An 18,721-nucleotide genomic window follows, 5' to 3' on the forward strand; every position below is an offset into this window, starting at 1 on the left:
ACTGAGTATGAACCAACTACAAAGTTCTGTTGGCATCATCCCTTGGTTTATGAATTGAATGTGACTTAATCTAGGTTTAAGAAACATTATTGAAGAAAAACAGATTGTATTTCAGTGTCCAGTTTAAGTTTTTGTTAAGTTTTCCCTGATTCCTCTAACTAGAAATGACATTCCTATTTCTGAATACTAAAGTACTTTGTGCTTGTCTTTGGCACTTATGTCTTCTACCCTAGGTGTGCCAGTTTGGATATATTGTGTACCCCCAAAAACCATATTCTTTGATGCAGTCTTGTGGGGGGTAGATGTTTTAGTCTTTTGATTAGGGTGGAACCTTTCAACTGAGTGTTTCCATAGAGATGTGACACCCAGCTGTGGGTGATACTTTTGATTAGATTATTTCAGTGGAGATGTGGACCCTGCCCATTCAGGGTGGGTCTTAATCAAATCACTGGAGTCCTATAAGAGAGCTCACAGACTGAAGGAGCTTAGAGCAGCTGAGAGAGACATTTTGGAGAAAGCCATTTTGAAACAAAATGGTAGCAAAGGACCAGCAGACACCAGCCATGTGCCTTCACAGCTGACAGAGGTGTTCTGGCCTCCATCGGCCATTCTTCAGTGACAGTATCCTCTTGTTGATGCCTTGGTGTGGATACTTTTATGGCTTTAGAACTGTCAATTTGTAACATAATAAATCCCCTTTATAAAAGCCAATCCATTTCTGGTATTTTGCATAATGGCAGCTCTAGCAAACCAGAACACCATATTATCAAGTTGCATGTCTCTTTCTTTTCCTGGATTCCAGTTTCTTTGAGCTAATTTCTGATTTTATTTGTTTGTATTCTATAACACTTCAAACGGTATGCTGCATATTAACAGATGCTTGAAAATACTTGATGAATGAGTGAATGAATGCTGAGTGATTGAATTATAGTGGAGAAATGAGAGAAGAGTAAATAAAAAGGCATTAGAACAAAATATTTCTCCCCTTTTTTGTTTTCTATTTAGTGTTAATTTAGTAAATGCATAAAGAATCTAATGCTCATTTAATAAGAGCAGTAATTGTAATTTGAGGTATCTCTGACATGAAAATTATTTCTCTTTTGTTTAAGATGTACTTGTCTTCACAAGAACTAAGCAGAAAGCCATATCCCTGTTAGATTCTGTTGATATTGTCATTCCATTTTATAACCTAGAAAGCTTAAAAATTGATAAATCTCATCAAAAGAGATTTTAAAGGTTTCTCTAAACGTGCGAGGTTGGAACCTGCTGAAGATATGAAATTTCTAAATGGCTATGAAATACACCTTTAGTACTGAATTACAAACAGGTGTGTCAGCTAATTGCATTTCAACATGATGTAGGAAATAGCCATAATTGTTTCATACTTAACTTTGTAGCTTAAAGACAAATATTATACACTTGACATTTTATGTAGAAAAGGTCTCTCTTTTTCCTTTCCTTTTTTACTTTCATAGTTGATATTTGAATACTTAGAAAAACAATGAAAAAAACTTCCCTAGTTTATTTAAAACACAAGTAACTTAAATATAAAATCGTTCCGTTCCTCAGCATTTTATAATTGCTGAATGCATCATCATCTCTAAAAATATCATTTTGTATGAAGAGTCATTTGTTGCCTTCTGAGGGCAGCTATGTGGTAGTGGAAAGAGTTTCAGATCTGTTGCCAGGAAGCCCGGCTCTCAGTGCACCTCTGTTTAGTATCTCCTGACAACTATAATCTATTAATTTCTGTTTTCTGGGTTTCAGTCTTTTCCTTTGTAAAGTAAACACAGTATGTTCTCTTCGCAAGGTTATTGGGGAGATTACATTAGATAATATGGTTTCTACTTACTAAATATGTGTTTTTTAATTTCTTATTAGAGAAGTTGTAAGTTTACAGAAAAACCATGCAGAAAATACAAAGTTCCTACATACTCCCCTCACACATACATTAGTATGGAATCTTTGTTACAATTGATGAAACAATATTATTATAATCATACACCCTACATGTTTTGAGTCTGTCCATTTCTCTCTATTCCCATTGCCCTTACTCTCCCCCCCACCACCATTTTTCCTCACCTGGATTTACTGTATTAATCCACCTCAAGGTGGTCTCTCCGTATTGTAATCAGAAGAGACTTTTGTGAAAGAATCTGATCACGTTGCACCTCACCTCTATACTTAAAACCCTGTGTAATTACCCATTGCTTAAAAATAAAATTTATCGCCTTTAACAGATCTTTAACAGGCTCTTAGAAGAACCTGCAAAATTTAACCCTGTGTAATTTTTTTGGTCCCATATTGACCTAATCTCCCTCTGAACTTTCTTTCTTCCAGCCATCCTGGCCTTTTTATTTCATTGAATGTTTCACATTTCTCCTGTCTTAGGGTCTTTATACATGCCTGTCTTTCTTAAACAAACTTGTCACATTACTCGCCCTCTTATTGCCCCCACCCCTTCTGCCGAGTTCTCCCTTCATTCTTTTAGATGGTATTTTGGCTTAAATGTCAGTTCTTCAGACAGTGAGGTCTCTTCAGATCACTGTGTCTAACCCTTCATCTCCCCATTTCCACCACCTAGTTCAGGTACCTCTCTCTACTTCTCTTTTGCAGCATTTATCAAAACAATTTTAAATGACCACCCAACTGGTTGTTTAGTATTTATCCCATGTCTAGTATGTTGGCTGTATTAGGTAGGGACTCTGTACATGTTTTATTCAATTATATAACTCTCCAGCACTTAGCACAACACCTGGTATATTGTAGGTGCTTAATAAATGTTTGTTGAATGAAAGCTTGGGAGGGAATGGAGACTTTTTCTCTGAATAAATGTTTGATTTTGAGAGGCAAGCATATGTAGTGGATTGAAAGAGGGAGGATACCTGCTCAGCCAGGTGGGTCAGCTGAATGAACCCTGTTCATCAGGATGACATGTATCACAACTTTTATCTTTAAGTCAATCATCCTGTGTCTAGGGGATGCTTCATAAATATTCACTGAATTTAAGTCAAGCTCTGTTTTTCCTTTTCACCAAAATTATAGTTAACTGAGGACCTTCTCATATGCCTGCCTTTTAAAACTTGTGCTGTGAAAACAGACTACGAATGCACTTTGATTACTCATTTTGTTGCTTTAAAGTAACATGCATGACCTTGGTGAAAGACTGCAAATGAACTCATCCAATTCAATACATTTTTGTCCATCCACTGAACTAAAACTTATTGAGCACCTGCTCGGTGCCAGGTACTTTTCTACGTTTCCAGAAATGAATAAACCATTATTTCCTTACATCCCCCCCCTTACATTCTACTGGGGGGAAGAAATAAACAATAAGCAAGCAAGTATTGTTGTATATCAGCCAGAAACATAATGTAGGAGGAGGTTAAAGTGTGCTGGAGGAGGAGAGGATGTGAGAATGGTTGCATTTTTAGATGGTATAGTCAGATGAGTCCTTACTGAGGAGGTGACATTTAAGCAAAGACATTAAGGAAGAAAGAAGAGAGGGAACTAGCCTTGTGAGTGTCTGGGGAAAGAGCAAACGTAAATGCCCAAGTAGCATTGAATGACCTTTTTTGTTTTTTGAGTTTCCAATTCCTCATAAACTTGTAAGTATTCCTATTGTGCTGATTAATAGACAGCTCATGCCATATGACTCACTCCATGGGTTCAATAATACCTGGACCAAATGGTCTATACCCTGTTTAGTGTGATGAGTTTACTGGTTGCATGCTTGGATTAGCAATGTCTAATTGCTATAAAAATTTCTAACCACTTATTCCCAATATCTGTTTTATTTTAGTAACACTGTGCTGGAGTGTTTAAGTAACTAACTGTAAGGTAGATATGGCTAGAAGAGAGGGAGTGAAGTGGAGAATAAATAGGAAAGGAAGTGTGTATATTGTGGGGCAAATTGGTGGGGCCTTATAGATTATTGTAACAACCTGGTTTTTATTATGAGTACCATGGGAAGCTAATGGAGGGCTTGTAAGCTAAGAGTGACATGAATGTTCTCACTGCTTTGTTGAGAAGTTAGTGTAGGGATATAAGGATAGAAACCTGGAGACTGGTTAAAAACAGTTATCCAGGGAAAATATAAGAGTGGTTTGTTCCAGGCATGCAGTAGTGGCTTTGGTGAGAAGTAGTTGGATTCTTGACTTATGGGCTGGTGGTGTTGCTGATGTGGAAAAATGAAAGAGAGAAGAGAGGTGCCAAGAAATGACCCCAAAGTTCTTTTTGCCCGAGCAATGGAAAAACAGGAGCTACTGTTAACAGAAATAGTAAAGACTGTTTGAGGGCAAATATGGGTTGTAGTGGTGGGGCCAAAGTCAGTCATTCAGTTGTAGCTATGTTGAGCTTTTGATGACTTTTGGAATTTCCAATGGAGATATCAAGTAGGCTGCTGGATGTACACATCTGGACTTTGGGAGAGAAGTCTGGCAGGAGATACAAACTTGCAAGTCAGCACAAAGAAGTATTGAAGAGCATGAGATTGGATGAGTTCACCAAGGTTGGAGTTCTCTGTCTTCAGTCTGTCCATTACTTTCTGTGTGTGAAGATCTGCTTCTAGGTGAAGATCCATCTTCCAAGTCCTTTTCTCTGTGAAGCTGCCCTGCTTTCTCCTGCAGGGTCATTGCACTCTCTTCTTCCTGTACTATAGTATCAGCCACATTATATTGCAATTGCAATTTCTTTAAAAAATGAGTTTTTCTTTTTATTGGGCGAGCATCATGTCTTACTTGCCTTTGTAGCTTCTCTTGTATAGCAGATGTTCAATAAATGTATATTAGATGAATGATGACTGACTGCATATTCAAGTGCTCATGTTCCCATCCCAGTCCACTGGGGCTGAGGAATGGCTGCATGCACTGAGTTTGCCTGACTGTGCTTAAAGGAAAGCGCCTTTACATCATGTGCTTCTTACTGAGCTAGACTAAAAATTGGGTGTGATAAATAGTATTTAAATTTTAAAATTTCTTTGATATCTGTATATAGTAATAAAAAGCAGCCTTTGACAATTTGATAACTTAAAATGTTGCAACTTTACATAAAACATGACTGAACTATGATACAAAGAAACCATTAGATTCAGTGCATACTCTTTTCATTTATTCTTAAAATTATTATTCATTTGTTTTATTGTATTAGCAAACAAAATAAATTGTTCATTTTCTATCCATTCTGATTTATACTTTATATTTAAGTTGTACATTTCATAGACTGGCCTTTTCAGAAAAAAAGAACTAGATAAAGTTTTGAATTCCACAGATTGTTTAATCTGTAAGCTGCTGATTCAAATTCAGTCTTTGTGACTAGAAAATGGGATATATATGTATATATATTCATTTTCATATTTGTATTTATATTTATATTCCCTCAAATCGTGATATATTTATATTTGTATTTATATTCTCTCAAATCATATTTTGTAACTATAAAACATAATAAAAATAACTTGTAATCATGATTTTTACTAGTTTCTAAAGATTCTATTATAGATGTACCACGACATATCATATTTTAATATTTCCCCCTTTTCTTATCATTTGGGTTGTTTCTAAATTTCCTTAGTAACTGTAGAAGTAGATTACTGTGGAAAAGGGAATGAGTGTTTTTAGGACATTTGATACATATTTCAAAATATCCTCCAAAAGAATTTTAACAATTTTACTTTCCTACCAAAAGAGTATGAGAGTTCCAATCTCCATGTACCTTCTCTAATAGCAGGACTATTAAGGACAAGTTTTTGCTGACTTGAGGTGTTATAAAATTATATTTGTTTTTTTGCAAATATATTGTAAAAAATAGCCATTCTTTGATTTCTAGTGATTTTGAATTTTTTTTTCATGTGTATATTGGCTGTATTATTTATGTGTGTGAATTACCTGCATATATCCTTTGACCTTTTTCTGTTGAAATATAATATTTTCATTGATTTATTAAGAATCTTAACAAATTAAATTTAAACACATCAAATTGATTTTATAGATCAAAAATAGTTGAATATCAGCAATTTCCTATAACTCAAACTAAAATTGTATTTTATATTGGTTGCTAATGTTTTTCCACTTTATTTCCCTTTTGTTCTTTTTACTATGTTGTTTCTTAAGCAAATAACAAGTTGAAGATTTTTATGTGGTTTAATTTAGAGATTCTTTCCTTTGTAGTTTTTTCATTATTGCTTTCTTTTTGCGAAAGTTCTTCCTATCTGAAAGGCAGATAAATATTTTTGTAGTTTCATATTTTAAAATTTGACTTTTAGAAAACATCTGGAATTTTGTTTTAATGTATTGTTGAGGCAGGGATCTGTTTACTGAGTGATGAAGCAATTACTTTCAGATTCCTGAGCAAATTCTGTTGTTTGATTTCATGCGTCATTGCTAAAATCATAAAATAATTTTGTGTCTTAGGAATATAACATTTTTGATCTTGATTCTTGATAAAGTACTTGATTCTGATGTGTTAACTCTAAAGATGGGAGCAATAGGATACACAATGCCAGGTTTAATTGATGGTTCCTTGCCAGAATAAAATTCCATCATTCACAGAAACTTACAAGAAGATTTTCTTTAAGTAGAAAGACTTTTTAACAAACTTGGTGAATTGGGTATTGTTTTTCTTTCATCATTGAGTCAAAGTCCCTTTCCCATCATAAGCGTTTCAGATAGAATTTCCACTGATTTATTGTAGAGTTTTTAGAGCTAGTCTTAGTGCTCCTGTGAAATAAAAAATATATATAATATTAAATGAATTAATTCATCTATAGTCTCAATTTTTGCTGTTTTATCTATATGCAATGGCTCTGATATCATTGATATGAAAAGGTAACTTGTTTGAATTTTGAAATTACATTAACTATCAAGAAATTCTGGTGACATTTTGTGAGTTCTTTCAGTGAGGGAAGACCCCAGTTCTTTCCTTTCTGTTTCAACACCTCAAGCACCTGTAAAGAGTTTTTGTGAGTTGGAAGAAATGCTTATATACCCATTATCTAAACTCTTGCTATCTGAACTCAGAAACTTAAATTTTTAGTTAAATTCCATGATTCTAAACTTTTGTTAGTTGCTGTGTCTAAAACAGAGGAACAAAACTGATTCAGTAACAAGCTATCCCAACTCAAAGACCAAATAAATTTGGATGGTGAGGGATACTTGTATGTGGTCATGCTAGACTTCCTGTAATGTGGACCACTAAAAGGGTGACGATGAAATGGAAATATCCCTCTGGCTTCAAAGAACTAATGACTCCCACACTCTTTGAGAAGCCAGCTGAAGATCTGCTCTTTAGTCCCTAGAGTTTCCTGAGGACTCATTGGGTTCCCAGATCACAGACGGGATGAGGGGAATGGAGAACAGATTATATCCCACCCTCACAACTCAGAGGGGAGGGTCTGCACTCTAGGAATGGGCTTGTTTGAACTGGAAGTTAGGATTTCTATACCATAGATGACTTCAGTTGCCTGCAGAGAAAGGGTCAAGCCCAAAGATCCTTTGGGGTTGCTTTTTACACTTGTTTTAGTAAAATAATATCAGTTTGGGAGTATTTGTTTTCTGAGCTAGATGACAGGACCAATTCATAAAACATAAGGATCTTTGAAGAGTAGGTAGTCTTACCTTATTTTAGAGATAACATTTAGGAAGAGTTTTCCAAGTTGACTCAATTCTTAGGGGATAGGGTCAGAGCTAGAACCCAAGTCCCTCTGTCCTACTCTAGTTCTTTAGTGGTCTTAGTCTAGTTTTTATTTCTCTGAAAGCATACCCCAGGGTTACATGGTGCTGACAGGCCCAGGGCCTGGAGAGGTATGTATAGGAATGTTGTGTTTGAGGCAGGTGATGAAGTGGAGGGTGGGAGCCACCTTGTGGAAGGTGGTCTCTTCTTTATGCTTAACCGAGTTGAGTTTTAGGATGGATGACCTTATCACTTGCTATGACCCAGAGTTGGGGAGATGTAAAAATTCCTGTTCACTCTGATATGCCCTTTTCTTCAGATGAATAGCACCATTTTTCATATTCTTTTCTCTCACAATTTTTCTGTTATTTCTAATTAAAATTTAACCTTTAGAACCAGAAGCAGAAACCTCCATTTTTTTTTTTTTTTTTTTTTTTACTCAAAGAAAATCAGCCAAACAATAACTGAACAAACAAATCCATTACGTATCTGTGTATCATCTCAAAATAATGGATTTTTTTTCTTCTGGGTAAAGCAAGGGAGAAAGTATCTCTACTTTTTATAAAAAGTTCAGAAAAACTTGTAACTATTTTTTTAAATGGCATATTAAAATTATAATTTATATATTACCATATAGTTTCTAGAGTTAAAACAGAGAGAAGAGATTCTAAGAGAGATGGAAGAATTTAAAGGGTAGGAATGAAAAGAGATAATCAGGATGGGAAGTGTGATGGAGAAAGAGCTACTATGTGGAAACACTGGATACTTCTGTCTCAGAGTGAAGGGAAAGAGAGAACCGTTAAGAGGGCTACTTGAGTAGGATGGGGTGTGAATGAAGCAATGCTGGGTGATCCTGGGGAAAGAGGGTAAACTTGAGTACCAAGTGTAGAGAGAGGGAAAAGGATGAGGAAAGAGCAGGGGGCACAGTTCTCTTCAGGGCCTCCCAGGCCTTCCCCACTAACCCTCTACAGCATTCCGTCCCTTGGATCTTCCCATATTTACCTTGTGTGCCTCACCCTGATTTTCATGCATTCAGCATCCCAGCCCCACCCCTTGATCTGTTTCAGCCACACAAGAGTATTATGAATCCACCTAGTGGTACCTGGAGTGAGGATTAAATGATGTAGTACTTGAAAAGCTCTTAGAGCACTATTTGCCCTGTAGTCTGCTCCCAATAATTGGCAGCTATTAAAATAATTAAGGTGTTTTTTCCCTCCCATAATGTATCTTAACATTGGGAGTACTTCTATAAATATAAATCGTTCGAAACATTTGGGTTGAGTCTTTGAAGTAAAGCTTTAGAGATAAACATTTGTGATTTTCTTAATGGTATGTTGAAACTGAATTGAGTAAAAGTATAGTTGGTCAAAACTAAATCTACTTCAAATTTTAATTATGTCTCATCTTCTCTTCTTTATTGTAGCAATTTAAAGGGAGTGGTAGTAACTCTGAGTGATGATGGTCATTTGCAATGTTCATACCTGGGGACAGACCCTTCTCTGTTCCGAGCTCCAAAAGTTGAATCTAGAGAAGTAAATTATGATGAACTTGATACAGAATTGAAAGAACTTCAGAAAATCATCAAAGATGCTAACAAAACACAAGGTATCTTATTTGCAGCTTATTATTTGATTTTTATCAGTATTCATTATAAAATTCACATAATCTTCTTGTATATGGATAAGGTTTTGTACATATTAGTTAAATTTTCTCCTGGGGGTACAAATCACATTGTAAAAACTGTCGCTGTTTAGCACACAAGTTATTTGTGCTTACTTTATATGTTATAGTTTCTAAAAAATACGTCTTATTTGAGATAATTCTTTTAGGAATGTGTTTCAGGGATAGTGCTACTCAGTGTTTTTCTTTAAACTCTAAAAGGAACAAGTACTTTTAGGCCTTGAGAAGAACATTAAAGTTTGGAATGGTCATTTCTTGATTTCTCATATTCCTGAAAAATTCTTAGTTGCTTCTTTGAAAAAGAAACCAAAGCAGTACACGAATTACCACTTTGCTACTAAAAACAGTCATTTGCAGTTTAGTGATATAATTTATGTTTGTAGTTAATTAGCCATCCAAATGGAGTGTAGCCTGTGGTATGGTGATTTTTAATGACTCAGAGGCTGATGATATTTTCAATTCCTGAGTTTTGAATAACTCAATATTATCTTACTTTGGGATTCACAAGGGTATAGTTTTGTTGTAATTTAAAAGGAGAAACAAAATACCAATCCTAGTTTGAGTTGGACATGCGAAAAGTATTACTCTAAATTCCCTTTCCAGGGTCAGGTAAAAGTATTATTTTAGTGTGAAAAAATATGGACTGTTTTTGCATAAAAGAAATGTTAAAACAAGTAGGAATAATAGAAGAAGCACAGCATCAAAAGCCAACCAAAGCAATGTAGTCAATCTTAATCGTGAACCAGGCACTTTACTAGATTTATGTATGTTTAGGTCTACATTACCAAGACTATGTTTGTCTGATCCTGAGAAACTTAGATAGTATATTTTAAAAATATGAATATTAAAATAAAAATATTATGCTTTGGCTTCACACATTCTTTTAGAAAGTTTTGAAAGTAAACTAGTGAAGCTTTTAAGTACCTCCAATTACTTTAAAACCCATTTGTTGTCATCACCCCTATGTCTAATGGAGAATGGTTCAATTTTGATGGATCATATTGCAATATACAGATTTTCCATTTTTGATGCTAGTGTTTGTGGGATTAATTAAATTATATCTCATTTTATTATTTAAAAATGTAACTGGGGAGAAGTGGCACATATATATATGAAACATGAATTTCCCAGAGTTAAAAATTAATTTATTGTAGCTTTTCACTTCAAATTCTGTCTTGAGATTTTGTCCTTTCCATAAACAATGTGCTAAGGATATTTTGATTAACACTTAATTGTGTGTAAAATTTCTCAGAAGATCCCTTACAGCTAAGAGTTATTTCTTGTTAGCCATGGTGATGCCCTTGGGTGAGAAGCTTTAGGCTGTTTTACTTGTCATTACCTTGATCCTTGAAATAACTGCTAATTATGCCAGGGATGTATCCACAGACTTGAGCGCAGAGTTCATTATTTATATAACCTCAAATTTTGGTTGATGTTCCCTGCCCCTTTCATGCTACCATCATTTGGTTTTACTCCTGAAAAAGAAACAAAGAGAAACTTTTAAAGAAGAGAGTCTTTAAAAATATTTTATTTCTAGATATGGAAGAAAATTAGTATTTCATACCCTAATAAAACTGTGGTACATTTGCTTATTAAAATAGCTGTAATTATATAAAAGCACCAAATTATTTTATTAGAGAAGATTATGAGAAGTTAAAACTCTGAACTTTCTGATGACCTCATTATTCATTTAAATGTCACTTATTTTTAGAACAGTGGCTTTAACTTGAGAAAAAAGTTGTCTTGTGAGTTATGTTCAGTACTTATATTTTTCAAATCAAGAGTTACAACAGAATTTAAAGCCTATTTAATGAGTATGTTTTGTTGTACACATGGTGTACATTATCTACTGTAATAAAAGTTTTTTTGAAGCTGGTTTTATGAGTGTAAGTTATATGAGGAATGTATGTTATAAGCATGAAATTATAGTAATTTCTGTATGGCTCATGGATTCTGAAGTTTTTCATATTCAACTCATTAGTGTGAATCCTGCCTAGCATTTTTGTTACCAGTAGTCAGTGACATCTGGTGGTAGGTACTTTTGAAGACGGATATTCTTTATGATTGAGGCAGTTGTTCGTGTTCTCTACTTGGGGTGGGTATGAAGGAATGGATGCAGCGTTGAGATAGACTCCAGCACAGTGGTGTCTCCAGGAAGGGAGAGAGAGCAGTAAGATATGAGACATATAAATCTAAATCTTATTTGTAATATAATCTGGGATCACAAAAGTTATCTCTACGATTTAAGTACTAGAAATGTTTATACTTGGCAACCTTGTTGGGAGATGTGTCATTCAGGCTTATGTTTAGCTGCATGAAACAGAACAGCCATATAAGGTGGCTCATACAACAAAGAGGTCCATTTTCTTCTCATGTAAAAGAATTCCAAAGGTGGACAGTCTAGGGTTGGTTTGGCAGTGTCACAGTCATCAGGGACTCTGAATCCTTCTTTCTTGGGGTCATCTCTTGTTTCAGGATGGTTTCTGGAGTTCCTGCCTTCACATCTGTCTGCCCCCTTAAGGAGCTCTGCTGGAAGTCACGCCTTGAAAAACTTCCACTCACATCTCACTGGCCACTCCAAGTTGTAAAATCAAGTGTTACAGCTGAGCACTTTATTGCTCAGGATACAATTAGGGTTCTTTCAGTAAAGAATAGTTGAAGTATGGTTATTGGAAGGGGCAATGAACAGCCCTTTGTACTCTTTTTAACTGAGTTATGGAAATTGCCATTCCAAATCTTCCAGTATTGGTAGGAATGCCTGATGGCATTGGTAGGTGATCATTCTCTTTGTGAGACAGCAAATTCATGTGGCAGCATCCAAGTGTTTTCCATATTTTCAGGCAGCCATCCTCAGCATGTGGTGAATAGTTCTTCTCAGGATCACAAGATGAATTCACAAGTTTCTGGCATTCTGTGCAGACGTGATGATTTCTAGGAAAGACTAAGGTTATTTCTTCCCAGTCTCCCTTGTTCTTAGGGAGGGATAGCTTTTGCAGAGTGTATGTCACTGCCCTCCACACCCAACTTCCCTTTATGACTTATTTGCTAGGATTAAGTCAAATGTTCAACCTGAAACAATAAGTGGTCAGAAGAATGGACTCACCATGACTAGATTTGATCAATTGAGATTCTCTTCTGGGGCCTGGGAGAGGTGACTTTCTCTAAGATGAAGGCAAATACCTCAAAAAAATTAGGGTTCTACCAACAAAGAAGGAGAAAGGAAGAATGGCTATTTATAGGCATCCACTAGTCTGTCATATGTACATAATGTATCTATGCATAAATATAATTTTTCTTTTTAATTTAGGATCTCTTTCACTTATTCATAATATCTCATTATGCTGTGTAAGAATTATTAAAATTGTGAAAATTGCCCATGCATGTGGTAAAAATAATTCAAACAGTACTAAAAGGGTAAACAATAGAAAATGAATCTCCCTTTAACCCCAGAGTATAGTGCTATGCCTTAAAGGTAACCCCTATCAAGAGTTTTTGTGTATTCTTCTAGAAGTTTTTCATGTTTAGGTAATTGGTTTTATGCAAATCTGTATGTATTAGATAAGTTGTTCTGTATCTTGCTTTTTTAAATTAATGGGCGTACCTTGGCGTTCTTTTCACATAAGTGTATAAAGATTGATAGTGCCTTTATTTATAGCTTTCAACTATTGTATACTATGGAGATACCATAATTTATTTAACCATTTCTTTATTAATATATAAATATTCTTATTGTTTTCAGTTTTTTTTTTTTTTTGGTTTTTGTTTGTTTTTTTTAAACAACTACCAAAAATGCTGCAGTGAACCTCCATGGACATGTCTGTGAGTATTGGGTAAATTGTTGGGAGTAAAATTGTTAGGTCATAGGATATGTACATTTTATATTTTAAAGTTATGACCAAATTGCCTTCAAAGGAGTTGCACTAATTTAGGCTTCCACCAATATTAAGGAGAGGGTATTACTCCCCATGACTGGTCAGGCCCTGGGTCATACCTTAACTCATATTTTTGGAAAAAGAGACCATTTTCTTATTGGGTTATTGAGGAAAAAAGTTAGCATCAAGCTTCTAATTCTGCATTAGTTGTTTCAACCTGTATGTCTATGGAATTGTTTTTTGATATATGGTATAGATAAACCTTACACAACTACATACAGCAGGTTTTACTTTATGATTAATTCAAATTTTTTTTTTCTAATTATAGGTGTTTGGCCCATGTCTGAGAGAGAAGATGACTTGACCGTTTCCGTCACAGTTTTGCCTAACTTTGATTCAGTGTCTGTATGTGCATTTGCAGATTTTGTAGGGGTTTATAATACTGGTAGGCTCTGATGAACTGGGATCAAAGATATCCATTTAAATTTCGGGCCTCCAAATAGAAACTTCAAGGAGGATAGCAAAATTAGGCTTTGCTGCTTTCTAGATAAAACATTTCTGGCTTCTTTATGTGAGTAAGGAACTCCTTGGGTAGGCTTCCTGTTTATGAGCTGAACACAAAAATGGGATGAGTCCCACAAAAGAAGTCCTTGCCTTTGATCTCAGCCTATCTTGTTCTAGCACCCTTTTTTTTTTTCATTTGACTTTCTCAGTACCAAAGTCTGGAACTATTTCTAATCTTGGTGATTTGTACTTGACCCTACAACGTTTTTCTTTTTTTTTTTTTGAAGGTTCAGTGAGCTAGTGTTTATGAAAGGTTTACTCAGAGGTAGATAAAGTACATCTTTAATACATTGTGATGGTGGTGGTAGGGCTAGTTTAAGAGTGGATAGTTGGTCTAGGAATTATTTTTTCCCTCACTTCTGACTGTGTGACTCAAGGCCAGTTACTTAATTTTCTTGTTGTCAATTTTCTTGTCTATAAAATGATGTAACAATAGAATCTACTTTATTGAATTGTTGTGATAATTAGTAATCCTTAACATCATAGTAAAATTACATTTAACTTCTTCCACCATTATTATCATCATCATTACTACCACCTACATCCCACTATTTGTCTTGTTCATTACCACATTCTTATTAGCTGTCACATAGTAGGTGCTTAATATATATTTGTTCTATGAATGAAGGAATAAAATGGAAACAAGAAGGATGAAAAAGGTGCTGTTGTTGGTTATATTACCCCATTTCCTTGTTTATTCTTTTGTAGCCACTTGTTATGATTGATTATGTCTTACTCCCTGCAATTTGGGCAAAATCTATTACGTTTATCTGTGTCTCTACCAAAAGTTGATCAATTTAGGCAAGTGATTGAATTCACTGGTTTTATTGTATTTGGAGTTCATATCATGTAATTCTGCCTGGGAAAGAACTTCAATATTTGGGCATAAGAGCGTAATATAAAAAGTGGTTGTCTTGAGTTTTCAAAGAGTAATCATAGTATAAACAGCCAGCCCAAGTTGTGGTAAAAATCATGTTACCATTGCCATAGCATAGTGAATTGGATACACTTAAAAAAAAAAAAATAGGACTATATATGAAAGAAACATTTACCCAGCTGAGTCACATAGAGGAGGCACTGTTTTAAACATTGGCCATTCAGGACCATTTCTCACTCTACCTGAAGGGTGTAGTCTGAGCGGAACATTTTTGACAAATATACACACATTTTCTTGCCTTGGAAATGATTCTCTTTTTCCTTTGGGCAACTTATATAATTTTTTCTAGGTTCTTTTACACATAAGCTATTTGAAATGACGAATTCCCTTTCTGTTCTTTAGCAGCTTTTGGTCTTTGTAGGAAAGGGCCTTGTGCTGCAGTACTATATTGTAATGTGACTTTCCTTATTGGTAAAGTGAGTGTGGTTTCCTCTCAACTGGGTATCTCTTTCCAGCTTCACTTTCCCTCCACCCTACTGTTTTGCCTTCTTAAGAGATTTCTTGAGAGTATAGTATTTATCCCACTGGAAAACATTAGCCCAACACTTTATGCTAAGGTGGCATGATGTAGTGCTGGTTGTGGTAGTGGGGTAGACTTCTTATAGCCATTTCTCTTCGGCTATAATTTTATGTTCTCAAAAGACTGCTACCCTTGAAATATCTAGGTGTTTAGACATGGATTGAAAAGAGCAGGAAACAAGAGATATTAGTTTCTCTTCTAGATCCATGGATGTTTAAATGTAAAATATTTCCTGGATTTTATGTAATACCAAAGCAAAAAGCTATCTTAATATTTTATTTTGAATCATTGTTATGACAGCATATACCTAAAAAAAATATAATTTATATTAGAATGGAATCTTTTGTAGAAGAGACAAGCAGTGTATCCCATCTTCCCGAGTAAGATGCTGGAGCAGAGTTCAAATATGGTTTTCTGTGGAGCCATAAATAGAATATGAATTGCCCATCTCTTAATTCTGGTGATGCCCATTATATCATAGTGATCCCCATTGCTTAGAAGTGGCTTAGTTTTTCTTAATAAAAAATCTAAATAGATTAAACCAAAGCACAATGGTTTGGATTCATTGGCTGGATAGAAACATTGTGGTTTTAATCGTTCTTTGGGAATTCATATGGGTATTATTAGAAAATATGTTGCTGCTTGGTCTTATTCTATTCTAGAGTGAGCATTGTTTCCTCTCAATCTACCACTCAAAAATAAGTGAAAAGTTATAAAGAAAACTTTGTTTTGTTGTATTATACTGTGGATTCTTTAAGGGGTAGGACCATATCTTATTCTTCTTGGTAACCCGGCTGATTCTCCAAGAATGTTTATTGAGTGAGTTTATGATACACACTGGTAAAAAAAAATGCACTCCCATTTTTATTTTATCTTTTAGGTGTAAGGACACTAGGTGTCGATATCATTAGTTACATGTCTTAGATGCATGTTATTAATCAGAATAAAGCATTCTTTGGCAAATTAAAAATACAGGGATCTAAAAGAATGGCATAGTGTTTATCTGGGAAATACAATGAGGCCTCTTCTATATAACATAGAATACAAGTTAATAGAAATAATTGGTTTCAACATTTAAGTAAATTTGGAAATAGAGTGGTTTGATAATGAGATACATGGCCTTTGCTTTCTTTTTGTGGAGGTGGGTGTTTTAAATATTAGCTCATGACTTTCCAGATGAAGGCATCCAAAAAACCCCAGTGACTCTTTTAGTCTATCATCAGAGTGGCAAATGCTTTACAGTTAATTCCCTATTTTGGTGGAGGGAAGTATATATTATCCCCATTGTGTTCAGACATTGATGTGTAATATTGAAAGCACTGTTTCTTGATTTCTTTTCCCAATTCTTGTTTACAGCAAGCCATGGATGTAGAAGTGGGAACTGACCATGTCCCTTCAATCACAGTAAAGGTATTTTACCATGATTTTAGACAGTAATGCATCAACAATATTATGTATTTAATCACATCTATTACTGTTGCAACCCTGTAAGTACTTATGGATATGCAGAATACACAGCTGAAATATGTATATTTTCCTCAGTCTTGGATAATGAATTGATAACCTTCATTGTTACCTAGAAATTTAAACTATTACAGCATTTATATATATACAATATAAGAAATAATTATGACTTATTCCTTCTGTTATTTATGTAGCATGATCCAGGGTCTTTTTTCTAGAAACATAATTCATGTTTTATATCTGCTAAAGCAATTGCGTCATCACCATTCATAATAGACCAACCAGTTGACTACAGCATCATTTATGGTGCACTCTGAAATGATACTGGAGGTCATATGGAAGCTAATAATATCTTTCTTCTATATGATTATGTGTATGTTTGAAAAGAATTCCCGGTCTGCCATAATATTCTCTCTAAATGGATGTATTTATAGTAAGAAAATATTGAACGAAGAAGCCACAAAATGGAGTAGTGACAAATTGATAGTCATGGAATAATAGAATATGAAGGATGTGGTTTTGGTTTAGACTTTTAGTCCTGTCATTGTAGAATTTTAGAATGAGAACTCCAATGTAGAATCCTCTTAAGGCATTTAGATTAAAGTGTGGTAATCAGTCAGCACATTATTAAGCTGAAAATATTTATCACTGCCCAGACCTTGGAAGCCAGGGAAAATTGTGGATTTTGGCAATTCACTTAGTAAAAACTTGGATGGGGTTTTATATTTTCTTAGATTATAGGTTGCTGTCCTTGGAGGAACTTGACAGAGAACCAGACTTTACCAATTGTGTTCGCTTACACTGGATCCAGCGGGTGGCCCAAGTGTGGAGATCTTTGGTTGAAATTGAAGGGAGCCCAATCTTTTAACAGTTTTCTAAGCTAAAGTTTTTGGATTCTTGCCACTGGAAACAAGGGTGGTCTTTCCCCAGTTCCTTTCCTACATCCAGTCAAAGGCTCTATCTCATTAATGCTCTGAGTCTGGAAAAGTGTTAGGGGCAGGAAATCAAACACTTAAGAAAAAAAAAATATCTGCAGAGTTCCAGGAATGATCTATATGTTTTTGTGTAGGGGAACTTCTTTTATACTATCTGCTGATATTGTTCAGACACATTCACATGACAATTCATAAGCACACTGTAAATTGCTAAAGGAAGTGTGATACCTAAATCAGATAGCATGTGCTTATGCTAATTTTTACCCCAACTGTGAGATCAGTTGCTATAAATAAATACCTTTCCCTCTCACACAGTTTTGTGTGTAAAGCCACCTTAAAATGATGGCATGACAACACTGGAAAATTCTCCTTCATAGTTGAATTTACTATATTTGAGAATGACCAAGTCACATCTCTGTTTCTCATTGCCATCATAAAGCATAAGAACAAATGCAACACACAGGGTTGCACAAAATCAGCTGGACTACCACAGCAGACACAATGACTTCCTGATTCTGTCTGACAGTTTCTATACAAATTTCTGCTATAAATCTCTTCTTATGGCTTTTTATAACAACAGCAGCCAAGAAATATAGCCATGCAAGTTTCCATCATAATAAATCCTGTTAATTGAGAAAATTTTTCCATCTGTTCCAAGTGAATGACGATGTGGCTACCTTGAGTATGTGTACATGATGCATGGCCATCTATTCTAGCAACCAGGCAAAGTGGTTGCTCATACCTGGCCTTTGGAATCATATTTATATATCTAAGATAAAAAATTTAGGATTATGTTTCCTAAGGATCATATTTCATTTTGGTTAGTAGTGGAAAATAGCATGGAAAATTCTCGTATTAACGTTTATATTTCCCCCTTATATTCTATAATTACTTTTTCTCTTAAAATATGAGGTTTATGATCTAGCCAAGTCTTTAACTCTTTTTTTGGCTCAAATACAACTATTCTTTGTTACTGTAGTTATTTTTGTCACATGCCTCCTTGATTTGTGTTTTGAAAGTGCTTAGCCTATTGTTGGGGTTCAGTAAATCTGTGAATGAGAGCTATCACGACCATACATCT

At 34.9% G+C, this 18,721-nt stretch overlaps 1 protein-coding gene across 5 annotated transcripts in view; it reads left to right on the forward strand.

Moving 5' to 3' along the window:
* The window catches only part of BBS9 (Bardet-Biedl syndrome 9), a 591,615-nt gene that overhangs the window by 290,966 nt on the left and 281,928 nt on the right, over positions 1 to 18,721 (forward strand). For all 5 annotated transcript variants that reach the window (XM_037837046.1, XM_037837048.1, XM_037837049.1 and 2 more), the window contains 3 exons: positions 9,092 to 9,273; positions 13,549 to 13,625; positions 16,598 to 16,651. In XM_037837046.1, coding sequence (XP_037692974.1) covers positions 9,092 to 9,273; positions 13,549 to 13,625; positions 16,598 to 16,651 — 313 coding nt within the window. The remainder of the gene's footprint in view (positions 1 to 9,091; positions 9,274 to 13,548; positions 13,626 to 16,597; positions 16,652 to 18,721) is intronic.

The sequence above is a fragment of the Choloepus didactylus genome, chromosome 5 (assembly GCF_015220235.1).
Source record: "Choloepus didactylus isolate mChoDid1 chromosome 5, mChoDid1.pri, whole genome shotgun sequence".
Lineage (NCBI taxonomy): Eukaryota > Metazoa > Chordata > Mammalia > Pilosa > Megalonychidae > Choloepus > Choloepus didactylus.